This window comes from Hylobates moloch, unplaced genomic scaffold (assembly GCF_009828535.3).
Source record: "Hylobates moloch isolate HMO894 unplaced genomic scaffold, HMol_V3 SCAFFOLD_1, whole genome shotgun sequence".
NCBI classification, from domain to species: Eukaryota; Metazoa; Chordata; class Mammalia; order Primates; family Hylobatidae; genus Hylobates; species Hylobates moloch.
This window is the reverse complement of record NW_026652276.1, coordinates 82,591,483-82,619,329: the sequence shown is the minus strand read 5'-3', so window position 1 is coordinate 82,619,329 and position 27,847 is coordinate 82,591,483. Positions and strand designations below refer to the sequence as shown.

At 37.9% G+C, this 27,847-nt stretch overlaps 1 protein-coding gene across 4 annotated transcripts in view; it reads right to left on the bottom strand.

Annotated features, from left to right (window-relative positions):
- PLA2R1 (phospholipase A2 receptor 1) overlaps positions 1 to 27,847 on the bottom strand; it is a 127,937-nt gene that overhangs the window by 56,823 nt on the left and 43,267 nt on the right. For all 4 annotated transcript variants that reach the window (XR_009214348.1, XR_009214345.1, XR_009214347.1 and 1 more), the window contains exons 9-11: positions 25,440 to 25,538; positions 22,137 to 22,249; positions 14,289 to 14,458 (exon numbers count right to left, since the gene is read on the bottom strand). Coding sequence is in view for 1 of the 4 variants with exons in the window: in XM_032755591.2 (XP_032611482.1) it covers positions 14,289 to 14,458; positions 22,137 to 22,249; positions 25,440 to 25,538 (382 nt within the window). In the remaining 3 variants the exon portion in view is untranslated. The remainder of the gene's footprint in view (positions 1 to 14,288; positions 14,459 to 22,136; positions 22,250 to 25,439; positions 25,539 to 27,847) is intronic.

Genomic DNA, 27,847 nt, shown 5'->3' with positions numbered 1-27,847 from the left:
GTGACATTTGAGCTGAATTTTGAAGGATGAAAAGGAGAAATGAGTTTTCAAGGCATGCTTGTAAAAAGAGAGTGATTACAGATGAAGCATCTGAAGACTTGGGATGATTCTGTACCTGAAGGCTCTTTAAAAAATGTCGTCACTTGCTACTTGATATTTATCTTGCTTAATTTCCCTTCAGAAGTAATGGCTTCAATGTTTTCAGATACTGAGTACCTGGCATTGTGCTTGTCATCTATGTTCTGATTGTTTTATGCTCATGGAAAGACACAAGAGAGGGAAAATGAAGAGTGCAAGGGAGAAGAAAGAAGACAAAGGAAGACATAGAGCATCTCTTTAGGAATGGAATCACTTGCTAAAGAATGAGTGTATGAGTGTTTGTGTCTTCAACAGTCCTGGCTGCACAAGTGTGTTAGGCACCAGCATCACCATGGCAAGACGGTTCTGATCTGGAAGAAACCCTGGGCCTGTGTGATGAATCAGAGACCCTCAAAGGTAAAAATGTCCAGTGGTAAAAGAGGAAACACGCTATGTCTCACATAGAGGAAAAGGAAGCCAAGGAAGAGTTGGTGCATCCAAAGGCCATTGGATGGCTCTACTGGCCCAGAACAGCTAGCTGGTGTTAAAGATGCAAGGTTGTGGGCAGGCAAGGGGGAGAGATTATAGTATGCAACTGCCTCTGCCATTAATGGAGCTTTGCAGGCCTGTTGAATAATTTCAGAATGCAGCTCACAGTCCAATTGGATCATGAACAATAAAGGAGATGCTGCATGCTCTGTGCAATAAAACTGAACTGGAGAAATCCACGTGGAAGCCCCAAATGCAATATACTTGTGGAGCTGCTCTAGTTGAGAGAGGAGGGAACACACACATCCCGCTCCATTCCCCCATTCTTTGAGGGGCCCCAGTGGAACCTCCAGTTACTGCACAGCACAGGTAGAAACCTCGTGGAAAGAACTTCGGACTTGGAGTGTGAAGTTTGGGGTTCTAGTCCCAGCACAAATCTTTAGTAACTGGAAACTTGAGGATGTGAATTAATCACAATAGGCCTTGTCTAAAATATGTGAATAATAATTCCTTTTCTTCTCATGGGTTTTCATGAAGATCAAATGAAATAATGAATTGAAAAGCACTCTATAAAATATGAAGAGCTAAAAATACCCCTGCAATGTTGTTGCTATTATGCTTATGGCCATTTCCATTGCAAAAACTAGGATTTTGTGGCGTAAGTTTTGCCTGCATGTTCAAAGAATTTTTCAAAAGTTTGAATCAGCAAGTTTGAAATGTAATATACTTTTTTGTCGGTCTTGCATTTTGTCTCACTTTCCCAGATCAGACAATGATTAAATAGCTTTGGTTTTAGATGCTATAAGATATTCGACTCATCTTCATTAGTGAAGAAGGAGATGTTTGTGAATCACTATGAAGATGAAAAGTGCTGCAGGAGTGTTATTGGTATTTTAAAGTGGTTAATTTAATGGAACATTTGACCCAAATTTTAGAGTCTCAGCCCCAAAGAAGCAGTAAAGTGGTATAATAAAGGGAGACCAGGCTAAGGGAGAGATAAACTAAATTTATAAGCCTATATCACGGGGATGCTTGCAAAGCCAAATAATAAGGGTAAGGGTGTGGGAAAGAGCAGAGGTGGATTTTCTTTTCAGAGAGATTGTTCTTAAATTTGATAACTCACTTCCCACTGGAGAAGAAAAACGATTATTCTCAGAGGTGAATCTCACATTTTAACAGATTCTCCTTACCTGCCTTACCCCCACCCCACTCACTCTCTCCTGCAAACACTAATGGGGAGACTTTCTGTCAATTAAGCAATTCTAATTCACCAAGTTATCTATGCAAAATTAAGTGAGCTGGGAAAATCTCCACTGTCCACCTCTCTGTTCAAATACCTAAAAACAAACTCATTGACCAAACCTTTTGGTGCTGGCTTTTCAGTGCCTCTAGACAATTATTTCACTTGAGTCTGCCTACTTATTTTCCTGTTCCCTGCAACAACCCTTTAAATCCTCATCTCTCAAGTCCTCTACCCTCTCACCTTCCCTCTCTCTCCTTCTCTCTTCTAACAGAGAAAAGTGAAGCTCTTTGGGTAGGCAAGGCAAGTTTCCTGCAATGCTGTGTATCTGTCAGGCACTGTGCTAGGCAATTTATACGGTCTTTTCCCTATTTAACTCCAGAAACTCTTTGAGACAGGCATTAGTGCCTGATCGTGCAGATGGAAAAATTAGGGCACAGAGGCTTAGTAACTTGCCAAAGGCCAAAAACGTAGTGGGCTTGCTCCAGGATTTGAAACCAGATTTATTTCGGTCTACTGTGAGACAGTATCAGGTACAGAGTGAGTGGGTGGGCATTCAATAAGCAGTTGAATAAATGAATGAATGAGTTCCCCTAAAATTATGCTCCTGTTCCATGGAGCTCTCTTGCATTCCCCTGATCCTGTTTCTCTCCTGTGTGTGGCCACAGCATTTCCTTGAAGATCTACTGTCACATTTTTATGTTGCATGACAGTTACTTATATGATTATGAGGAGATATGGAAATGTTCTAAGGGCTCTCAGAAATGAGACTGGGTTTATCCTTATTTATGTGGTGGCTCGTTTCAGAGCTCTGATGAGCCTTAAAATGGATTGGCCTCTCTAGTGTCTACTGATAGGACAGGCTGAAAGTGCAGGGCACTTTCAAGAAAATAAACCTGACTTTTTGTCCTTGCGATAGTTTACTGAGAATGATGTTTTCCAGTTTCATCCATGTCCCTACAAAGGACACGAACTCATCATTTTTTATGGCTGCATAGTATTCCATGGTGTATATGTGCCACATTTTCTTAATCCAGTCTATTGTTGTTGGACATTTGGGTTGGTTCCAACTCTTTGCTATTGTGAATAGTGCCACAATAAACATACGTGTGCATGTGTCTTTATAGCAGCATGATTTACTATCGCAAGGACAAAAAACCAAACACCGCGTGTTCTCACTCATAGGTGGGAATTGAACAATGAGAACTCATGGACACAGGAAGGGGAACATCACACTCCGGGGACTGTTGTGGGGTGGGGGGAGGGGGGAGGGACAGCATTAGGAGATATACCTAATGCTAAATGACGAGTTAATGGGTGCAGGAAATCAACATGGCACATGGATACATATGTAACAAACCTGCACATTGTGCACATGTACCCTAAAACCTAAAGTATAATAAAAAAAAAAAGTAAAAAAAAAAAAAGAAAAAAAAAAAAGAAAATAAACCTGACTTGCTCTACTGGGATCTTATTTTCCTTATCACTTGCAGATTTCCATGGGCTTGGAACAATTGAGGTGAACATGCCCCGGAGTCATCCCATACGAATGAAACACGCCAGGGGTATCTAGGTCTAGAAACCAAACATTTTTCACAGAGGCTGAGTTATGGATGGCTGCAAAGGAGTGATCGAAAGTGTTTATTTTTCTCAATACAGACATCTATGAGCCTCTAATATAACTAGGAAAAGTGTTTTTGAACGTCTTAACAAGTATAGACTCATCTATTCTCTTTCACCATAGAGCAACCTCCACTTATATTGAATCTTTAATCTAGGTACAAAGTACATTTTGGTTTCTAAGCATTAGCTTCTCCTTGAATGAGAAGATAATTTATCATCTTTCCATTTAATCAGTGGCAATAATTAGTATGGATGAAAACCATTTTTCCTGTTTCACCTGAATACTTCATTTCTCTTGAAATACCAAGTGTCATAGAGTCCCTTTGTTGTTGCTTTTTACTAAAAATAACAAGATTTTCTGGTGTTTTGAGAATGGGAAATTTGGCATGAAAGAAAGGAAATCCAGTTAAAATATAGGTTAATTAACCTTGTAGTCCTGAATTCAAATTGTAAGTATGAATTTGAACTCAAAAAGTGTTTACACACACACACACACACACACTTCCTAGATCTGTCCATTGAAATGGCCTAGAAACAATAACAAACCACAAACAACGAGCACCCATAAGCCCAGACTGTGATGCTGAAATAATATCATTTCCCATCAAAAGAAACCAGGGTTCCTTGATGCAATGGATGCTTCTAGGTCTGCAGCAGAAATTTATATCTTGTCATATCAGATAGCAAGGGCACTATCAAAGACTACTAGGATCATATCAGAAGGATTCAGAAGATATTTCTTGAAGACATTCCCATCACAAGGATGGGGCAATTTGAGCATTAAAAAGGATAACTGCAATGGACTAAAACATATCAAATATGTTTAAAACCCTTACTTCATAGTAATGCTAAAAAAAGAAAAACACCTCTAATGGGTCACGGATGAAGGATGCTAATGAAGAAATAATAATTTTGAAAGCTAGTAAAGGGAAAGAACGAAGCATTTGTTCTGTGTTTCCTATAAAAATTGTACCATGAGGTAACAAAAAATTGATTAAAAGGAATTACCTTTTTATAGGACTATCCTAGCTATAAATGAAGAAACCCCTAATGAGTCAGTGGATCTAAGAATTGACCATCAAAGGCTGCTAATATCACAAAAAGAGAAAAAAATGGGACATTATGTGCCTCCAGACAGAGCACACAACTACCTATGAAATGATCTTTCAAAAAAACAATCTGAATTTGATCAATCCTTTCATTCTTTTTAAAAATAAAAATGCCCATTTTATGAAAAAGAAAATAGAGTAACACATTAAACAATGTGATGTGAATACAATCAACAAAGCCCAGACTGTAGGAAAATTTATAAGACAAAACACATTTGTATTAACAAATAAAGGCAGGAGTGGAAATTGGGGAGGGGCGGGAAACATAGAGATGAAAATAGACTTTAGGAGATCTATCAACCAATTACAATGTGTGAACCTTCTTTGGATCCTGATTCAAACTAACTGTAAAATACATTATGTAATATTTATGAGCCATTTAGAAATTTGAGCATTAACTGAAGATTTATAATGATAGGCAATTATAGTTAATTACTTTAAGGGGTGATAATTGTATTATTATGTCTTTTAAAAAGGAGTCTTTATTTTTTGGAAATAATGCTGAAATATTTATGGATGAAACAATATGATGTTGAGGATTTGCTATGAAAAAATATGGGAAAGGGGTGAGGGTACAGATGAAAGAAGATTGGTCACGAACTGATAATTGCTGATGCTTGTTGATGTACCACAGTGGTTCTACTACTGGTAGATACCATCTAGGGGGTAATACTATTTGGTAAACGTAATACTAAGTTGAAAAAAAAAATGGTGGAAAGGTGATTCCCTTCTGATTTGCTTTTATGCAAGTGAAATGCGTGACAGGAATGATAGGAGGGATGAGAGGGACTTTGGGTGGTTCTCATGTGGTCATGTAGGTTTGTCAATTGTAGCAAATGTACCACTGTGGTGTGGGATGTGGGGTGGGTGAATATTTTGCTGGTATGACATAAAGACAGAGTCCTGACTGAGTTTATACAAAGCTGTAGGCTTCCTGTTCAGTGGTCAATTCATGTAGTTAGTCTTTGCTGGATTCAGATTCTGATGTGGGGACCAAGCTAATGGATTCTTTTGTGACAGGCAGGAAAGAAAATGTGATTTAGGTAGTCTTTCTGCAGGCTGCAATTTAAAAGAAAAAGGGAAACACAGAAGCTTTTATATTGCTATTTTCTTCAAAAAGATTTACATTTTCATCTTATTCAGAGACAATTTACTCAGTGTCAATCAGCTTGAGCAGCCAAACTGAACATCATGGCATTATTTTTGCTTTAGGGAAAAGAGAAAAAGAGTAGTGTCACTCAAATAAATTACAGCAGAAACTTATGAATGACAAGGAACTCTGCTTCAATTCCAGATTTTCGACATGTAAATATGCCCCAAGAAACTTAATATTAAAAACCAAAGATTTTCTCTACTCAAAATGTATTAATTTATTTTGACAGTTATAGACATTCCTAACAAAATTCCAAAGTATATAGAAATGATGCCTAACTTTTATTTTTTTGCAGTATAGTGTGACATGGAAGTTTATTACTCTCTTTATTTTAATAATATTCATAGATTTGTAGAACAAGGTCGTTCTGTTGAGCAAATTGTGATGTTACTTGTTTGGAGCTATGGAAACTCACCAGTTTCCATACAAATTTCCTAAGCTGATGTTTATATACAAAAAGTCTAATTTGTCTTCATTTCACTTTGCATGCATCTTTCAAAAGTATAATTTTAAAAATTAGTAACAGAGAGTTTTAGGTTGACAGCAAAATTGAGTGCAAAATACAGAGAGTTCCCCTCTAACACCACTGCCCTCCAATCTCCTTCACTATAGACATCCTACACCACAGTGTTACATTTATTACCACTGGTGAACCTACACAGACACACCACAACCACCCAAAGTCCCTCTCATCCCTTGCATCATCCCTGTCACTCATTTCACTTGTATAAAAGCAAATCTATCATCTATCTATCTATCTATCTATCTCACCTATGTCTGAATATATTGCTGCTATTATTTTAAACATACTGTTATTTGTTGGATCAATTAAGAATACGAAAAATAGAAGTTCTTATTTTACCTTCATTTATTCTCTGATGCCCCTTCTTTCTTTATGTAGATCTGAGCTTCTATATCATTTTCCTTCTCTCTGAAGAACTTCTTTGAATATTTCTTGCAAGGTAGGTCTACTAGCAACAAATTTCCTGAATTTTTGTTTGATAAAAATCAGATAAAATCTGATAAAAATTCTCCTTCATTTTTAAAGGATACTTTCACAGAGTATAGAATCCTAGGTTGGAGGGTTTTTTTCTCTTAACACTTTAAATATTTCATGCTACTTTCTTCTTGCTTGGATGATTTCTGAAGAGCAGTCAGATATAATTCTTATCTTTGCTCCTCTAGAGATAAGGTGTTTTTCCCCTCTGGCTTCTTGCAAGATTTTGTCTTTATCTTTTATTTTCTGAAGTTCGGATACAATATGTCTATGTGTAGTTTTTCGTGTGTTCATTTTGGTTGGTGTTCTCAGAGTTTCCTGGATCTGTGGTTTGGTGTCTGATATTAACTTGGGGGAAATTCTCAGTTATTATTGCTTCAAATATTGCTTCTTTTCCTTTATTTCTTTCTTTTCCTTCTGATATTCCCATTACACAGTTTGAAGTTGTCCCACAGTTCTTGAATATTCTGTTCTGTTTCAGTCTTTTTCCTCTTTGTTTTTCAGTTTTGGAAGTTTGTATTATCATATACTCAAGCTCAGAGATTCTTTTCTCATCTATGTCCAATCTACTATAAGGTCAGCAAAAGCATTCTTCATTTCTGTTATGGTGTTTTTGATCTGTAGCATTTCTTTTTGTTTTTTTTTCTTAGACTCTCCACCTCTCTGCTTACAGGATCCAGCTGTTCTTGCATGTTGTCTACTTTTTCCATTATAGCCCTTAGCATATTAATCATAGTTTAAAAAAATTGTTTGTCTGGTAATTTCAACATTCCTGTCATAGCTGACTGGCTCTGATGCTTGTTCAGTCTCTTCAAACTGTTTTTTGCCTTTTAGTATGTCTTGTAATATTTTTGTTGAAAAGTGGATGTAATATATTGGGTAAAAGAAACTGCAGTAAACAGGCCTTTGCGATGGAATGGTAAGGTGTGAGAGGAGGGGAAGTGTTCTACAATTTTACCATTAGGTCTCAGCCTTTTGGTGAGCCTGTGTTCCTGGACTGCGCCCTTGACCAGTGAATGCTTCTCAGTTATTTTTCCCTGCTTGGGTGGGACAGGATGGCTAGAGAGCTGGAGCGGGGTATTTCCTTTCCATCACGTGAAAGGATAGAGTTGGCTGGAGTTGTAGATTTCCCTTCCTCCAGATAAGTCAGGCTCTGATAAAACTCCAGTAGCAGTCTCTGGTAAAATAGCCTCTCCTGAGGTGGGGCCTTGTTAAGAACAGAATGCTTTGCTATATTTCAAAATGGTTATTTTTCCTCTCCCTCTGCTGGAAGCATCAGGCAATTTTTCTCTGATATTTTACTGTGATAACCTGATAGATCGCCTGGAGCTAGAACTCACAAAAGTGTGGGGGTCCCTTATGACTGAGTCCCCCGCAGTTTTTAACCCTCAGATTTGTCTGTGCTGAGCCTCCAGCAGTTTTATTAATGACAGTTCAGATGTTCCTCTCCCAGCACTGGTTCCTCTGGAAGTTTCTGCTCATGGGTTTCTGATCCAGGAAGTTGTGATTCTCTGTATCCTTCTATTTCTCCAGTTTTGGGCAGCAGTGGTTTGCCTTGTGATGGATCTAAGAAGAGTTGTTGATTTTTCGTTTGTTCAGCTCTTTACTCATTAGGATGGTGTAACTTCTAAACTTTTTATATGCTCGTCTGGGACCTGGAAGTCTTCAAAAGTACAGGGTTTTAAACCATGTATTTAACAGAGAGAATGTAAACTGACTTTCTTTGATCGCTCTTTTTTTTCTTCTTCTAATTTCAGGAGGTCTAAAGGAATTTTTTTAAAAAACATTTAACACTAGCTCACAAGTGTTGGGGAAATATATGTGTATAGGCCACAATCATACCTTCCTTTAAAGCTCTGTGGTTTCCCAGGATGCTCACATTGGTGGCTCGTCCAGCACAGAATAGGTCCTGCATCTTAGAATGTATGGGTGAGGAACCCTAATAGGTTAGCAATGTCACTACCTGTAGCTTTAGGTAAAATCCTGCAAATTATTTCTCTGCAATAAGAAAGTCTAATACTTCTTAAGTATTTACAATGCAGTAGCAACTATGTAATATTTCTTTTAATCCTCACAACAATCCTGTGAGGTAGATACTATTACTGTCCTTATTTTAAAGAAGAAGAAACTGAGCTATGAAGAGATTAAATAACTTCCCTGAGATCATAGAGCTGGAATTTGAACTTTAGTCCAAATCAGTAGTGAGTAGGTACTCTTTATGCATATGTTATCCTGCAGTGCAGTCTCTTATATCTATTTGTATCACCCTACTTAATATCCTCAATGAAGAACACTTTCGACCCTAATATTTTTTGATCCAAACCTCTAGTGACTTCCTATACCTAGAGAAGAAGTGAAAACTCTTAAGCTTGTAACATTCAGCTGTAGTTTCAATATCCTACTCTGGCCTTATCTTTTACAACTCTTTTGCATATATCTTAATCTCTAATTACACAGTGCTCCTAAAATTTCTCAAAGTTGCCCCATATATTTCCTCCTGCTGAGAAAATTCTTTTTACTTCTTTAACCACTAAATCCTACTATATTTCAGACATTTTCAATCCCAGGTGAAAGGCCACTTCCTCTTGAACTTTTATGATAACTTCAATGGGAATTAATCCTCCCTTCATTTAACTGTTAGAGTTCTTTATTTTATACTTCTTACAAGACTCACTACACATTTTCCTGTTGCCATGGTTTGAATGTAATATATCCCTCCAAAATGCATATGTGATAGTATTAAGAGGCAGGGCCTTCTGGGAAGTAATAAAGTCATGAGTGCTCCGTCCTCATGAATGGGATTGGTGCTTTTATAAAAGAGGCTGAGGAAGTGTCCTAGTCTTGTTTTGCTCTTTTGCCCTTCCACCATGTGAGGGCGCTGCAAGAAGGCCTTCAGCAGACACTGAATCTGCTAGCACCTTAATCTTGGACTTCCCAGCCTCTAGAACTGTGAGAAATAAATTTCTGTTATTTATAAATTACCCAATACTTGATATTTTGTTATAGCAACAGGACTGACTAAGACTCTATATATGAGTTATTTATTGTATTTGCTATCACCACTCCCAGATTATAGCAACATGAAGGCATGCACATTAGGTAATTTTTAAATGTCCCTTGTCATACAAATGCCTTATCAAAGTTCATTAAATGAACGGCTTTAATTATGCAATAGGGTTATAGAAAGAAAAAATTTTTAAAAAACACAGAGGGAGACATCTCAAAGATTGAGCAGTAGACTGAATACATGTGTTTATCTCTTCTCTATCCTAAAATCTCATGTGTTAAAATAAATGGTGCTATGAGAAATAATCAGCAGATTAGGTACCCTGAAAGATTCTTTTGGTCGAACTAGTTGAAATGCTGGATAAAAGATTTTGAAAACATCTTTATAAATGTATGGCTGAGTTGGCATAAAATAAACAGATCTGTAGAGCTTGCAAATGAAGTAAAAGTATGAACCATGGTAGCCAAACTACCTTCCTAGTGGGATTTACCCTAAAGGTTTCTTTCCAATTCTGGAGACCTTGAGCATCTGCTTTGATAGTTGCATGGAGATTTTGAGGGAAAGGAGATGAAGCCTAAGAGATATACAAACTGAAAAGTCTAATAGAAGAAACCTGCATATAATAGAATCCCAAATGGCCACTTTTGGTAAGTGTACATGAGACTATATTCACTCAGCTGTTTGTAAGGAAACTTGTCTCTGTCAATGTTGGCAGTGAATAATAAGAAAAGAAATAACTTTCTAAAGAATTTATAACCACAACCCAAACTTCATGCAGGTTAGTCATCGAATTCATGCTACCTTCGTGTTCAAGAAAACCTCAGTCAGAGCTTTTAAAGCAGTCCTTAGTTGGTAGTGCCTCAAACTGAGTGGTGGAAATAAATGCTAATTTTCACTGGAGGAGGCCAACTTCAACCTGGGGGTGAGAGAACTCCCATAAATAAAGTACAAAGAAAAATCAGTAGTTCTAGGCAAAACCCACAAAGTGAAAGAAATGAGATCCAGAAACAGACCCATAAAACTTCAGGTATGAGATTATTAGAAACCAAATACAAAATAACTTGGATATGTTTAAGGAAATAAAAGAGAATCTTTAAAATATGAGTAGGAAACAAGTGATTACAAAGAGCCACAAACCAAATTTAAAACAGAAATAGACTGTCTAGAAATGAAATAAATATAGTATCTAACACTGAAAACTAAAAAATAAAATTTAATTAAATCAGATCTGGCTGAAGAGATAATCAATGAAGTGAAATAATTCATGACTTTATATAAAATACATCCTTGAGAGATACAGAGGTAGAAAATATTTTAAAAATATTAACAAACATGGAGGAGCGGCTGAGTAATTGGAATGATAAAAGGAAATATTAGAATGAATGGGGAGAAGCAGTATTTGAAGAGATAATGCTTGAAAAATTTCCAGAGTTGTGTAAAACCAACCATCTTCAGGTTGTGGGAGTCTAATGAAAAGGATACGAAACTGAAGGTGTCCCAGATCACAGAAGGAATGGTACACTAGCATATGAATACATCTAAACAAATATTCATTGCAAAGATAACAACAACAAAATCATGGCTAACAGAAATGAAGCAGTTCAGAATTTTCAAAACAAGACAGCAACAGCAAATTATAATCCTTTTAAAGATGAATAACTTTGATATTGTTGATTTTGTTAAGAATGCATGTTGAATAGCTAGTGTAACAAATAAAAAAATAGATTTAGATAATACAATTTCCAGATAAGCAAAGGGGAAAGAATGAAATGAGAAAAGAAGAAAAAGATACATTCAAAAGATGGCAAGAAAGAAGAGAAAACGTGACTAAAAAATGCAGGATAAATGGAAAGGACATAATAAAATGGAAGAAATAAATCCAATTCTATACATAATCACAAAAAATATAAGTAAAGCAAACTGTACAGTTAAGGGCAAAGAATGTGTGAATAGGGTTTTAAAAATTTAGTTATATGCTGTTTATAAGTGATACATTAACTCTAAGAACACAAAAATATTCAAAGTTAGAAAAAAATTTAAAAAATTTACTAGGCCAATACTAATTTTTAAAAAGTTACTGTAGCTACATTCATGGACAAATTAGGAGAGAAAATAATTTTGAGAGAACAAGAGGATCACTTGGGATACTATACCGATTTTGACACCACAGGTGGGATATCACAATTCTAAACTTGTATGTTCCTAATAAAACAGCCTAAAAAGTATGTAATATAAAAATTCGACAGAACTACAGGGAGAAGTTTACACATCTACCATCATAGTGGGAGGTATCAAACACGCTCAATAATTGATCATGTGGGAAAAAAGTATTCAGGCTATAGGTGATCTGAACAACACATTTAACATAATCTGTTGACATAGATGAAGCATTTCATGTAGCAAAAGCAGAATATACAACCTTTTCAAGTACATATGGGATATATATATATATAAAAAGAACACATGCAAGGCCATAATACCAACTTTGTATTTGAAAGGACAGGCACCAAACAAACTGTATTTCTTGACCACAGTGCAATTAAATAAGGTATTGACAACAAAAGGAACTAGAAACACCTGTATTTTGGGAAATTAAAAAAACTCTTCTAAATAATTTATGGGTTGAAATCATATTCATATTGGAAATTGGAATGTATTCTAAATTGAAAAATTATAAAACTCTACTAAATCTTGTGGGCTACAACTCAAGCAGCACTTGGAAGGAAGTAGGAAGCCTCAATAGTCTTACAAGCATTATAGAAATTGAATTAGTGGTTTTTAAATCTCCTATATAAAACATGAGGCAAATTCTAATAAATGTTTACTGTATATATAGTTCTGTAGAGAATAAAAGTGAACACTCTCCAATTCATTCTGTGAAACTTAGCATAATCATGAAAGCAAAGCTGTATACAAATGAAGAAATGTGGACTAGTTTTCCCTATGAAAAAAGATAGCTAAAATCATAAACCTACCACTCAAAGGTTAGTTTGTGTACCTGCAACATAGGCAGCACCTAGGAGCTTTTTAAAAAATGCAGATTCTTGGACTTTATCCCAGATCTACTGAATCAGAATTTTAACTTCATCAAAATCTACAGGATATTCTTATGTACATTGTAGTAGGTGAAGCTTTGTACTAGCAAACTAAATCCAGAGATGTTTTAAAATACATATCACTAAGTTAAGTTTACCCAACAGTACAAAGCTGGTTTACTACTGTAAAGCAATTTGTCATATTAAGAGTGTAAAGGAGAAAACCTTAGGATTGTCTTAGTAGATTCAGTGTTGAGCAAAATTTAAAATCTGTTAATAATTTTTAAAAAGAGCTCCAAGAAAACTAAGAATAATAGAAATTATATTCTTGTATTACTGCTCTCTTTTCAGCTACATTGATTCTATTTTTTCTATTTCTCTTTCAATACCGCACTGCTTGAATTATGTTAGTGCTATTGGCAGGGAAACAGAAAATGAGAATGTAGGTTATGTTTATTACCATATTTTGAATCAGTAGATGAAAGAGTGAACTTACTACATAGTGTTGAAATTGGCTACTATTTAGAAAAATTAAAATGAGCTATCTCCTAGAACATACTTTTAAAATCTCAGATCAATCAAAATTATACATTTAAAAAGCCAAACTATAAAAATATAAGGTTATATTTTTATAATATTTGGTTGAGGGAAGCCTTTAGAAAATATAAAAATCTACGAAGCTAAAATGAAAAATATAAACTGTTTTACTACAAAAAGATTAACATTTATGTGTGAAAAAACATACCATAGAAAAATTAACAGGCAAATAGCAAACATGTAGAATTTTATATTTAGAATATAATGAAATTTCCACTAATTAATGAGAAAATAGAAAGTGTCCAAAATAAAAATAGAAAGTGATCAAATTACGTGACCATGCAATTGAAAAACAGAATGTATAGAACAAATATGAAAAATTGCTCAAATAACTAAATGAAAAGGTAGAAATTAAAACAATAGTAAAACTTTTTTTATTCTATCAAATTGGCAAAAATGTAAAAGGTTGTTACATTCAGTATTGACAAAAATGACATGTCAAATGACTCATACGGATTATACTTTTAAAAATGACCATTGGGCCAGGCAATTTGGCTCATGTCTATAATCCCAGCTCTTTGGGAGGCCAAGGTGGGAGGATTGCTTGAGCCCAGGAGTTCAATATCAGTCTGTCTCTACAGAAAATACAAAAATTATCTGGGTGTGGTGGTGCATGCCTGTGGTCCCAGCTACTGGGGAGGCTGAGGTGGGAGGATCACTTGAGCCCAGGAGGTCAAGGCTGCAGTGAACTGAGATTGCACCACTGCACTCCAGGCTGGGTGACAGAGCGAGACCTCGTCTCAAAACAAATTAACAAACAAATAAATAAAATAAATAAAAACAAAGATCAGCCATATGTCACCCCCGTTAACCTGTGTTGATCCTTGTAGTTGATTTAGGCATTAAGAAAACATTAAGAAAGAATCAAAGGAGGTGGACCAAGGGGTGGAAGGAATTTGGAGTAAAGAAAACAGGAGCCAAAGGTAAGGGAGGGTTGGCAATGCAGCACACTCTACTCACGGGGCTGGTGTGCGTTCCAGTGTGTGTACTGCACCGGCTCGCGTTTCCGCCCTGCTGGCTTCCAAGTGTATTCTCCTGTATCATTGTGGTCTTGAAGAGCTATCCAAAAATAACTGTCCTTCATTTTTGCCACACTACTGATCAAACTGGTAATAAAAGCCTGTTCAAACCTTAAAAGGGGAAAAAAGAAGCGGTTTTATTAAGTTTCTGGGCAATAAAAAAATGTCATTAAAGCATAATGAAGTGCACAGAATGGCCCCAGAGTAAGCATTTCTCATTAATTCTTTAGAACATGGAGCAGGAAAACACCCAGAGACCCTGAACATTACTAATAAATGCCAAATGTCAGTGCAATTCCCAGAAATACATGAGTGAGGAGAATATGGGGCTTGATTCTTGCACAGAATAGAGTCCAGCTCCAGTTTCAAAGCATAGGTGGTAAAGTTCACATGGCCAGCAACGCGTTTCTTGGAGTACACTGTGGCCTATTTTGTAATTAGGCCACACACCACACACACCATGCCGCAATATGCATGGGGTAAAGGTGGGCAGGAGGGAGGAGCAAAGATATGCTTTTCTGAATGAGCATTTACTAGTACAGAGTTCACACACACCCACCTACCACACTTGCCTGAGGAGAAAGAAACAGAAATTAAAGTAGCAATTCTGTGTCTCCCAAATCAGTGTGTTCATAGGCACAGGTAGGTCTCAGCTTATTCAAATGTGTTTAAATCTGCATGTTCACTGAAGAAAAATGTGAAAGCCTAGGAAGTAATCTAAGGCCGTACATCCACTAATGTACTTCCCAAACAGCTGAATGAATTACTGTTCAATGATTGGTGGCAGTGCCCCCTTTCCAGTATGAATGTGTCAAAAGCAGAATCTAGAAGACTCACATACATGCTTCCACATGCACACCTACTAAGAAAAACATGACTATTAAAATTTAACTAGCATTGAACCTTTCAGCTAAGTTGAAACTATCTTGAGAAAGCTATTTTTAGAACACATAAAGTTAGAAGAAATGCATTTGAAACAGTGGTGACTTCTGGGCGGACCTGCTGAGTCAATGGGAAAGGCTGAAGCCATTACCCAGGAAACTTAAGGAGAAAGCAAATTAGACCTTTTCATTCAGTTTTGGTGGTTTTTTTCATTACTGTGCATCCTTAACTTGCTAAGGGAAGCAAAAACAATGAGGTCATTTATGAATAGAAGAGTCTCAAAGGAAATAGGTGATAAAAAGAGAAAAGAATAAAAAGAAGTAAAAATTTTAAGTGCCTTACAGATATTATTAGCAACATTTAGAGATCTTAGGTATTTATGGTACTCATCTTTGCAGGGGATATGGATTTTCATCATACTTTGGTAAATATTTTCTGCAGATACTCTATTAATAACCTAAATAGCACACATTTGAAACAAGAAGAGTTCTTTTTTTAATCCAGATCATACTGGCAGAACCTTATATAAATGTGCTTCAAAAGGAACGTATAGAAGACTAAATATTACCTACATGCTGTTGTAATTTTCCTTACACTTCTGTTGGTTCATGCTCTCAATAATATATGATCTACTTTTCTCTATCTCCTCTGAGGTAGAGTAGTAATACCGGGTCAGGGAAGTGCTGGGGGGAGAAGGGCGGGGTCCCTGGTTAGGGCTCCACCCCCGGCCTGTGCCCCCAGACCTAGGCGAGGACAAGCATTTCTGTTTTCGTGCCCAAATGTTGCATTTCCCAAGACCACTCTGGCTTGCCACGCCCCCATCCTGTGCCTATAAAATCCCCCGAGACCCTAGCTGGAAGAGAGACAAGCGGCTGGACATCCAGAGGAACACACCGGTGGAAGAGCACACCGACAGGCACTGGCAGGCGCAGGCAGGCCATCGACAGGAAGAACGATGTGGAGTCTGGCCAGAAGGAAGTTAAGAAAATAACTCCACTTACAATAGTGCCCCCAAAATACATGGGAATAAACTACACAAAAGAGGTGAAAGACTTGTATACTGAAAACTGCAAAATGGTGCTGAAGGAAATTAAAGAAGCCACAAAGAAATGGAAATAAATCCCATGTTCATGGCTTGGAAGACTTAGTATTTTTAAGATGCTCATACTACCTAAAGTGATCTATACATTCAATGCAATCCCTATCAAAATCCCAATGATATCTTTTTCAAAACTAGAAAAGTTCATCCTAAAATCCATATGGAAATTCAAGGAACCCTGAATAGCCAATATAATCATGAAAAGAAACCAAGTTAGAGGTCTGACACTTTTTGATTTCCAAACTTACTACAAAGCTACAGTAATCAAGACAGTGTGGGCTGGGCATATTGGCTCATGCCTGTAATCTCAGCACTTTGGGAGACTGAGGCAGGCAGCTTGCTTGAGCCCAGGAGCTCAACACCAGCCTGAGCAACACAGTGAGATCCTGTCACTACAAAATATAAAAAACATTTGCTGTGGGTGATGGTGGTAGATGCCTGTAGTCCCAGCTACTCGGGAGGTCGAGGCGGGAGGATGGCTTGAGCCCAGGAGGTCAAGGCTGCAGTGAGCTATGACTGAACCACTGTACTCCAGCCTGGGTGATACAGTGAGACCCTGTCTCAAAAACGAAACAAAAAACCAGTGTGGTACTAGCATAAAGACTAACACATAGGCCAGTGGAATAGACTAGGAATCAACCCTTGCATATATGTCAAATGATTATCAAGAATGGTGCCAAGACTGTTCAGTGCAGAAAGGTCAGTCTTCTCAATAAACTGTGTTGGGAAAACTGGACATCCACTTGCAACAGAATGAAGTTAGACCCTTACCTTATACTATGCACAAAAATGAACTCAAAGTAGATTAAAGACCTAAACATAAGAGCTAAAACTATAAAACTCTTAAAAGGAAACATAGGAAAAAGACTTCATAACATTGTATTTGGCAATGATTTCTTGTATATGATACCAAAAGCACAGGCAACAGAATAAGAAATGAATAAATTGGACTTCATAAAAATTAAAAACTTCGTGCATCAAAGGACACTATCAACAGAATGAAAAGGCAACCCACAAAATGGGAGAAAGTATTTGCAAGTTATACATCAGATAAGGGATTAATATCCAGAATATATTAAAAATTCCTATAACTAAACAATAGAAAAGACAAACATCCCAATTAAAAAATGACAAAGGACTTGAATAGACATTTCCCCAAAGAAGATATACAGATAGCCAATAAGCATGTGAAAAGATGTTCAACATCATCAATCACCAGTGAAATGCAGATCAAAACCACAGTGAAATACCACTGCACCCCCAGTAGGATGGCTATTATCAAAACAAAACAACCAGATAATAGTAAGCATTGGCAGGATGTGGAGAAACTGGAACCTTTATGCACTACTGGTGGGAATGGAAAATGGTGCAGCCATTATGGAAAAGAGTACGGTGGTTCCTCAAAAAATTTAAAATCAAATTATCATATGATCCAGCAATTTCACTTATAGGCATACACGCCAAAGAACTGAAAGCAGGGACTCGAAGGGTATTTGTACATTCATGTTCATGGCAGCATTAGTCACAATAGCCAAATGGTGGGAGCAACCCAAATGTCCATTAATGGATGAATGGATAAACAATATGTGTATATAGATACAATGGAATATTAATTAGCCTTAAAACAGAATTTCCAGAAAGGAAATTCTGACACTACAACATGCTAAGTGAAAGAAACCAGACACAGAAAAACATAATTCCACTTATATGAGACACCTAGAGTAGTTAAACTCACAGAGACAGAAAATAGAATAGTAGTTGCCAGGGTCTGGGAGAAGGGGAGAATAGGCAGCTATTGTTTAATGGGTACAGAGTTTCAGTTTGGGAAGATGAAAAAAGTTCTGAAGATGGATGATGGTAGTGGGTGAACAACAATATGAATGCAGTTAATGCCACTGAACTGCACACTTAAAAATGACTAACATGGTGAATTTTATGTTTATGTGTGTGTTATGTATATTTTATCACAATAAAAAAATATTAACTGCAAAAGTGTTTTGGGGAGATATGACAGTTGCAGGAAAATGGTAGAGCTGTAAAAATGCTTTAAAATAATGCACATTTAAGCTTAGGAGAGGCACAGTGGCTCACACCTATAATCCCAGCACTTTGAGAGGCCGAGGCAGGAGGATTGCTTGAGCCCCAGGAGTTCAAGACCAGCCATGGCAACATGGCAAGAACCTGTCTCTACAAAAAAATTTTAAAAATTAGCCAGGCATGGTGGTACATGCCTGTAGTCCCAACTACTTGGGGGGCTGAGGCAGGAGGATTACTTGAGCCCAGGAGGTCGAAGCTGCAGTGAGTCATGAAGGCACCACTACACTCCAGCCTGGGCAACAGAGTGAGACACTGTCTCAAAAATAAATGAAAGTAAAATAAACTTAGGAGAAAATGAGATATTGCAGAATTTCTCACTTTTGGCAAAATTCACAAAATTGAATGCCATTTGGATTATTTTGTACCAATATTCCATGGCTGATTGATTCAAAATTTAGACATACATGGATTTAGCCAATTATCCATTATAATTTTGGAACTCAACTTTTGCATTCATGCTTTGTCTGGAAGCAAACTGGCCAGGCCTGAAAAAATTTTGTAACAATCGGCAAGCAGATAAAAATTTGTTACTCAACAATAAGGATCTGTTTTTCTTCCCCCTCTATTCCACAAAGTGTTAAAAGTCTTAGACCAGGAGCAGTTGCCTGATCACAAAAGAAATAAGTAATTTGTAGCAGGTGGTTCTAATTGTGCCCATCAAACCTGTCATTCTATTGTGCAGAAGAGTGGAAAATCAATTAGCAGCTACAAGCTTGGGTACTGAAGAGTGACAGGAGTGTCTTAAACAGGAAATCAGTAATGGAAGAAAATGATTACCATGGCCGCTAGTGGACACTCCTGGATCTGAGAGACTTTCCGTCTACTGCCCAACCTTCTCGGACAAAAGATGCTGTTTGCAAAAATTCCAACATGTATGGTGAATCAAAAGCAGTACAGTGTGGACCCTTGTTTCTTCCCTAATGGAGTCTGAATGATTAAAAACCAAGAGCATTGGCCCTTCCTTTCTTCAACTCGTGAGTCCTGTGTTGGAGTTGCTGCTTTGAATGTAGACACATTTTGGGGGTAGCATAAGTATATGTTAACTGAGTTGACACATCCCTGCTCATCTGTACTCCCTCAGGGCTTGGCGGGTGACCAGGCAGCGCACCAGCACAGGGCAATCTGGAAAGGCCTAGGAGGCCAAGACTGGGATAAAAACAAACTTCTCTATGCCATAGTTCTGCTTTAGAGTTGGACCAGGCATGAGCGCTGGCTACTGAATACAGTTTACCAGAGAAAACATTTAAAGTATTCACAACATAGTCTTGTATCCAGTTTTGGGGAAAATGAAACAGATTTTTTTCCCAGATACTTTCTGTCATTTGTATGAGGTCCCCAAAGGGTTCATGGAATATGAAGCATTTGTTCTAACAGATTTCTGCTTTAGCTTGGGTCACTTTGGCGCTATGGGTTATCTGTAACGTCACTGTGAGTTTATCCATTTATTGTGCTATTCTACCTTCTTCACTTATTTCTTGTGTCTATGTTCGATCTCTTCAGCTGCTGGGTTTCAGAAAGCACTGGACAATAACAGCATGCCTTTTATTTCTTGTGTATAGCATGTCAGTGTTTAATACGGGGCCTCTCACAAAATAGGTATTCAAAAAAATTTTCTAATAAACTCTTGGCTATTAATTTTTTGTGTGGTCAGATAACATATGAAAAGTAATTAACACAGTGACAGGCACTCAGTGAACATTAAACAAAAAAATAAAGAATAAAACATAAAAAACAGGTGAAACAGGCCGGGCGTGGTGGCTCACGCTTGTAATCCCAGCACTTTGGGAGGCTGAGGCGGGCGGATCACGAGGTCAGGAGATCGAGACCACGGTGAAACCCCGTCTCTACTAAAAATACAAAAAAATTAGCCGGGCATGGTGGCGGGCGCCTGTAGTCCCAGCTACTCGGAGAGGCTGAGGCAGGAGAATGGCGTGAACCTGGGAGGCGGAGCTTGCAGTGAGCCGAGACTGCGCCACTGCACTCCAGCCTGGGCGACAGAGCGAGACTCCGTCTCAAAAAAACAAACAAACAAACAAACAAACAAAAAAAAACAGGTGAAACAATTAGACTTATTTTCTTTGGTAAAAAACATAATTAAACTGTAATTAACAAAAGAGCATATCGCTTCATTGGTCAGGCTCCTGTAAAGTCCAATGTTGACTCACTGACTGGGGGACTTCCAACCCAAGGTGCTCTTGGAACCTTTTGGGCGAGTTAACAAATTGATAAAGGCTTTCTTCTGCCTGTTAGCCAAACCTGGGAGGAGAAAGGTAGAACTAAAAACAATGCTGAGATACATCAAAGGTAGTGCTATATTTCGACAGGAGGATCTCCTGAAAGTCAAATGTTTCACCAAGTGATTTAGTCTGCCAAATGCTGTCAATCCATTCGTGTGTGTGTGTGTGTGTGTGTGTGTGTGTGTGCGTGTGTGTGTATGCATTCCTGTGCATTGTTTGGAACAGAAGCTGGGTAAGAAGGCAAGAAAGTAAGAGGGTAAGAGGAGGAAGGACATACTGGCAGCTTTGGATGTTGACTTCCAATGTGGGAGGAGCGGAGAAATCATACAGGAATTCCTCTACAAGTTAGGCTTACATGGGAGGGGTCTCTAGGTAAAACCAGTTGTCCTATTTGCTGGTATTCAGTGAATATTTTTAAAGGCAATGGCCCAGGTAAATATGCAAGTGGCTTGCTTTGCAGGTGTAGTTTCCTGTGGCACCACTGGAGTTCTACCCTGCTTCTGTCTTCCCCAGGAGGAGTGGGTCTCCCAGGTGTTCCAGGCCCCACTGTCCTCCTGGCATCGATAGTGATATGAGGTCACCTTTGCTCTTGGTACTTTTATCCCGTACAGATATTATGCATCAGTAGCATGGGGCAGATTGTATGGAGTGTAAAAAGGGCACAGTCTCTGTGCCAGCATCAGGAAGGCATATGTGCACAGAGAAGTCTCAATCTAAATAAAATAGATGGGAGAAGTGATGGTGAAGGATTTGAATATCCTCCACATTTTATAGCTTCTTTTCTGCTAAAAACACCCCCATACAACTCACATACATTACATTAAAAAAATACTTGTTAAATAATGTGTTTGGCTGGGCGTGGTGGCTCATACCTGTAATCCCGGCATTTTGGGAGGGTGAGGCAGGTGGATCACTTGAGGTCAGGAGTTCAGACCAGCCTGGCCAACATGGTGAAACCCTGTCTCTACTAAAAATACAAAAATTACCAGGGGGTGGTGGCAGGTGCCTGTAATCCCAGCTACTCATGGGGCTGAGGCAAGATAATTGCTTGAACCTGGGAGGTGGAGGTTGCAGTGAGCTGAGATTGCACCACTGCACTCCAGCCTGGGCAACAGAGCAAGATTCTGTCTCAAAAAAATGAAATAAAATAAAAAATAAATAATATGTTTCATTTCCCATATAAGCAGTTAGAAAATAAAATCTAAAAACATCTGAATATATTTAAAAAGCTAGATAATTAATAAATCTTTACGGATAGTAAAGGTCACCTTAAATTTTATTATTTATTACTCAAAAATCAATTCTGGAATAACATAGTATAATTTAAATTCATCTCGATAAATAAATAATTTAGTAGTTTGATGTATAGCACAATTTAGATTTTGACCAGTTATGACTGTAGCTAGATTTTTATCATTCCAAGAACCCTCATGTGAAAGCCATCTTGTTTCTGTTAAAAAAAAGTTTAATTTACCTGTTTGTAATGGTTACAAGTGCAGGAGGACAGTAATAACCACTGGAAGCTTGGTCAAAGCTTCGAAGGACTGTGTCAATTTTGTAACAGAATCCACCATGTCTCTCCCATCCCTTAAAAAGAATAAAAGGGAAATTAAGGACACAATCTGATTTAGTTAAATACCAAGAGATATTTTTGCATACTCTTTTCCCACCTACATAACTTTCTTCTCTTACTCCTTTAAAACTCCTTGAATTTTTGTCTTGATATTTTTATATTTATTCTATCTGGTAATGCCATTAACTACACCCACTTCTACATTTATTTATTATCTTAATGCCTAAAATTTTTAATTAACTTAAAACGTAAAACCTTAAAAGTAAATGAAAATAAAGGGCATTCATTCAAGATCTCTACCTCTCTCTTTCTCTCTCTCTCTCTCTCCCCCTCCCTCTCTCTTTCTGACTTACAGAATTTCATATAAATGGCCCCAACAGGAGGGTAGAAACTAAGTGTTGGCTTTAGGGTCAGGATGCATTGGTTTGAATTCTGGCTCCACTACTGTGCAACCTTGTTTAATATCTTAGTTTTTTCATCTATACAATGAGGATAATAACAGTATTTATGGGGCTGTTCTGAGAATCAGAGAAGGACAATGCAGATAGAGATTTTAGAATTGAACAGAGGGGAAAGAGAACATGAACAAAGAGAATATATGTATCTAGATAATATTAGAGTTTTTTTTCAACTTTCATATTGATTATTTCATGTTATCCCTCTGAGATTCATTGAGATTAGGGGCTTGGATAAAGTCAAACTAGTGGATCAGCTGGGCCTGAAACCCAGTTCTGGAACAGTCCAGGATGGTCTTGTTTGGAGCATAATGCTTCCAAATAGAGAATGGCCAATATATGTATTTTTTCTTTTTCTTTTTCTTCTTCTTTTTTTTTTTGTAAAGATTATTCCTAAATTAACTGGCTGGCCTTTTAGAGGGGAAGAAAGTAAGCTTTGACACTCAGACAAAAATGACAAACATGTAGGTCTATGTTTTAGCCCTGGGAACAATGAAGGGTGGCTCTTTCTTTGAAATCATGCAGTACAGTCTATGGCCACACCACCCTGAATGTGCCCGATCTCATCTGAAATCACACAGTATGATAAGACATAAATTCATTAGCCCTCTATATTTAAACTGAGCAATTTTAGTTCCTTTTTCCCCAATATTATTAAATCACATCATTTTTATCTATTTTAATTTATTCACCAGTTTTAAAACACTCTTCATTTTATGCTATGCCAATTCTCGCCAGCTTTTGATCAGTTATAAAATGATTTCTCATAAATTTCTTGGAAAAGATGTTGGTCTTGCAGTAAATTAAAGAAAACCTTAATTTAGAAATCAGCTGTGTTAGTTCAAACATATCATTAACTGAGGTAGGAAGCACAGGAGCTCCCACATCCAGCCATCTAGGATCTGCTCTGAACTCCCTTTCATTTCTATTCCCAATCTTCTCTCTGTGAGTAACTGACAGCTCCATACAGCTCCTTCATGCATCCCTCCAGGGTAGGAGCAGGGATATTAGACTGCTCCTGTACTTGGAAGGACAGGGAGAGGGAGGCTGGCAATTTGACCTTTCCGATAATGTATTTCTTCTTCATTAGCAGTTTTTAGATCATAGGCTGCTTAGCAAAACAAACAAACGAAAAAATCCAATAACTGAACAGGCTCAAGAAAAGGGAGGGAAAAAAAGATCTGGCATAGAATAATCAGAAACACAGACTTGTTACTTCAAGGCTTTGTCCACACAATGAATGTGGGAAGGATAACTGATTATATCAGTTAACCCTTTGTACACTAGGTGCCATTTCATTTTTAAATGAAAGGATGGTGGTGACAAGACTGAAGGAATTGCTCATATTGTCCAATCCCAAAAAAGTGACTCAGAAGGAAAAACAAATCACTTTTTTTTGCTTTGAAATTATCAAGATTGATTTTACAAATTGATTTTTCAAGTGCAGACTGTTTAGAGAATTGCATTGAAGCAACTTTCTAAAACAGAGAAAACTTTCAAAACCATATTCATAGACTGATGCATAATAAAATTAATGGAAATTTCCTCACAGCTAGAGAATTGGCTATGAACTCAGAAACTTTAAATACTGGTAATGCTGGCTGGAAAAGGGAAGCCATGAACAAAAGTTTGAATAGAACATCAGTTCTGTATCTGCAGTGTAAAAAGTTAATTGTCCTTTTAACAAAAATAAAACACGTTGAGTTTCCCAGAAAGCCACAGTAAGACAAATTCCCCTACCCTCGCCCCTGCCCTGTCTTCAATATTTCATGTCAGGTAGAGATTAATCAGAGATCAGCTATAACTAATTCAGAAATTGTAATCATTAGATAAAATGGTGACATGTCAGCTATGGCACATCTATTATCCAGCTAGAGTATGAAGTTTACATGTTTACACATTGATTGGTGAATAAAATGAAGATTCTAAGGGGATGGGTCATTGTTCAATTTCAATACAAATAATTGGATTAGAAGAGAAAATAATTAAAGCATAGTTACATAAAAACCAGGTCTGGAAAACTGTTGAGACCGATAACGCATAGTTCACTCTGACTCAGAGGAACACAATTGTTTTCTGACATCTCACTTGAAAACTAGGAAAACCATAGGTCAGGCACAGTAGCTCAAGCCTGTAATCCCAGTACTTTGGGAGGCCGAGGCAGTAGATCACTTGAGGTCAGGAGTTCGAGACCAGTCTGGCCAACATGGCAAAATCCCATCTCTACTAAAAACACAAAAATTAGCCAGGCGTAGTAGTGCACGCCTGTAATCCCAGCTACTCGGGAGGCTGAGGCATGCGAATTGCTTGAGCCTGGGAGGTGGAGGTTGCAGTGAGCTGAGATCGCGCCACTGCACTCCAGCATGGGTGACAGAGCAAGACTCTGTCTCAAAAAAAAAAAAAAAAAAAAAAAAGAAAAGAAAAGAAAAGAAAGAAAGAAAGACTAGGAAAACCAAGTGTGAGACACGGCATCACACATCACAGGATAGTCACTGTACAGATGCTGTATCAGGACCATTTACATTTTTAATCTCAAAAGAAAAGTAATCCTGCGTAGAAGATAGCAAGACAATGTTTCTCAGGACAGGAAAAAAAAGAGGAAAGGAAAGAAGGGGGGGCGAGGAGAGAGAGAGAGAGAGGAGAGAGAGAGAGAAGAGAAAGATAGAGAAATTCACTTCAAATTGACGGTGGAATTTATATTCTAGCTATGAAGTCCCTGTACCTAAATTGCAATGTTAACAGCACTTACCTCTTGACATCCTGATTCAGCATCAGAGAGGACATGGCCTGCTTTTTTACAAATGTAAAAAAGTGTTTCTTCACAATTTTTGACTTTCCAGTGTCCCTCCTACGGAGAAAAATGTTACAAGAGAATGAATACACTCTGTGCTGATGCCGATGGGCAATAGCAATTCTTATAAATAAAAATATGAGGGATAATGTGCTCCCGCATGGGATAATGTTTCAGGCAGCACTCCGCTTTGTCATGGAAAGGGTGGACGCTTTGTCTAGGGATGGGAGGCCCCTCTCTCCAGCACGAGTTCCAAGGTGTGCAATCTGTAACTGGGTGGGCAGGAGAGAGGGAACAACTATTAACAACTGGTGCTTCTTGATAGCTGCCATGTGCTAGGCTTAATGCAGGACGATTTTCATATATTATCTCAATGTTCCAGTGAGGTAGGGATTATTATTCCCATTTTAAAGGTTAGAGTTAGCATTTTACATGGTCCTAGAGTCAGTAAAAATTGGAGCTAGGATTGATACCAAGGTCAGCCTGGCTTTCCATTAAGCTGTTCTCAATTTTTCTATGAAAAGATGGGATAGAGCCATGGTTCTCAATCTCGAGTGTGCTCCAGAAGCACCTGGAGGGCTAACTGAAACCTAGATGACTGGGCTGCATGACCAGTGTCTCATTTGGTTGGTCTGGTGGGAGTTGAGGATTGGCATTCCTAACAAGTTTTCAGGTGATGTTAGTGCTGCTGGTCTGGGGGGTCACACTGTGAGAACCACTGGGATGAAGCCATCCTCCTGACCAAGTGAGAGTGCTGATGCCTCTCTTCAACCACTTCTAAGTGTTACATTAAATGCTTTGCTGCTTTCATGTCTCTACCTGATGCTGGGGAAATTCCTGGAAGCCACCATGAAACACCCTAGGTAATATTGGCATAGCTGAAACTCATGTTCACCCTTCAATGATCCCTCCATCAGGAATTCGAACAGCACCACCCCATCTCCTATTTATATGCTAGGCAGATACCTTCATGTCTTTCTCTAATCCTATTGAAGGTGACTCTCAGATCTTTCATTAATGATGATATAATAACTGCTAACAGATTAAAATTTTATCTTCCTATAGGATTTTTTAATAACACAAATCAGAACCTTAGGCTAAAGTTACACAATTCAAATTCCAGGTGATATTTCACACATCTAGAATTTTAGGGGAATGTGGAGCCCTTCCATGACCCTTAGAAAAATACAACGTCCAGGGCTGATACCTTCTTCTGTAAGAGGAGCCCTGCATCGCTCCCCCATGGAGTCTTCCAGCAAACCATCCAGTTACAGGATGGTGTCAGGCATACTGTAGTTAAGAACTGTTAGATGAATGGAAGAACAAATGAATTGTTTCCTAGGCTCTCATATTCAAATTTGTGTCAACTGTGATTTGGTAACTTGTTAATTATAATAATTATATTCATACTGAGTTCTACTCCACAGAAATAAATGTTAATTTTTACACATCTACTATTTAAGGAGCTTCTGAGCTGCCAGAAAAGGGGCCATAAAATATTACATTTATGGCAGCATTGTCCTGACATATCCAATACTATTAATACCTATCCTCAATCTCTTAAAAAAAAAAAAATCTCTGTCCAAATATTGGCTGCTGTTCTGTAAACTTGCAGAGCAACATACCCGTGCCTGTCAATAAGAAATGATCACCTAAATTATATCAAAACTAATGAACCAATAAATCAGCAGATACTGTAGAATAAACTGTGGTGGGCCAGGCGCAGTGGCCCAAGCCAGTAATCACGCTTTGGGAGGCCAAGGATGGTAGAGTCCAGGAGTTTGAGACCAGCATGGGCAACATGAAACCCCATCTCTACTAAAAATACAAAAATTAGCCAGGCGTGGTGGTGCAGGCCTGTAATCCCAGCTACTTGGGAGGCTGAGGCAAAAGAATCTCTTGAATCCAGGAGGCGGAGGTTGCAGTGAGCTGAGATTGCACCACTGCACTCCAGCCTGGGTGACAGAGTGAGACTCTGTCTCAAAAACAAACAAACAAAACATTCTGGTGGATTTCAGCAGAGCTAGACCCAGGACAGACATTTAGAGGTATTGTTTCTCCTTCTTCATATGGGGCTGAGAGACACCGCCTTAGCATGTATAATTGTTACTGCACTGTACAATTGTGATTGTGCTAGCATGAAAAGATGAAACCATGAAACATGTCACAAAAGTTAAGTGCTTAGAAATGCTTCCAGTTTTGCTGGCATAATTACTTTGTCAAGCCACATCAGTAACATTTAATAAACTGCCTCTTGGGAGAACTTGATAGAGTATCCTGGTGGTTAGAAGAATAAGGACATCTACCAAATCCCAACAACCTCTTAAAACTCAGCCAGTGTATTCAGCAGCTATCTTGATCAAAGA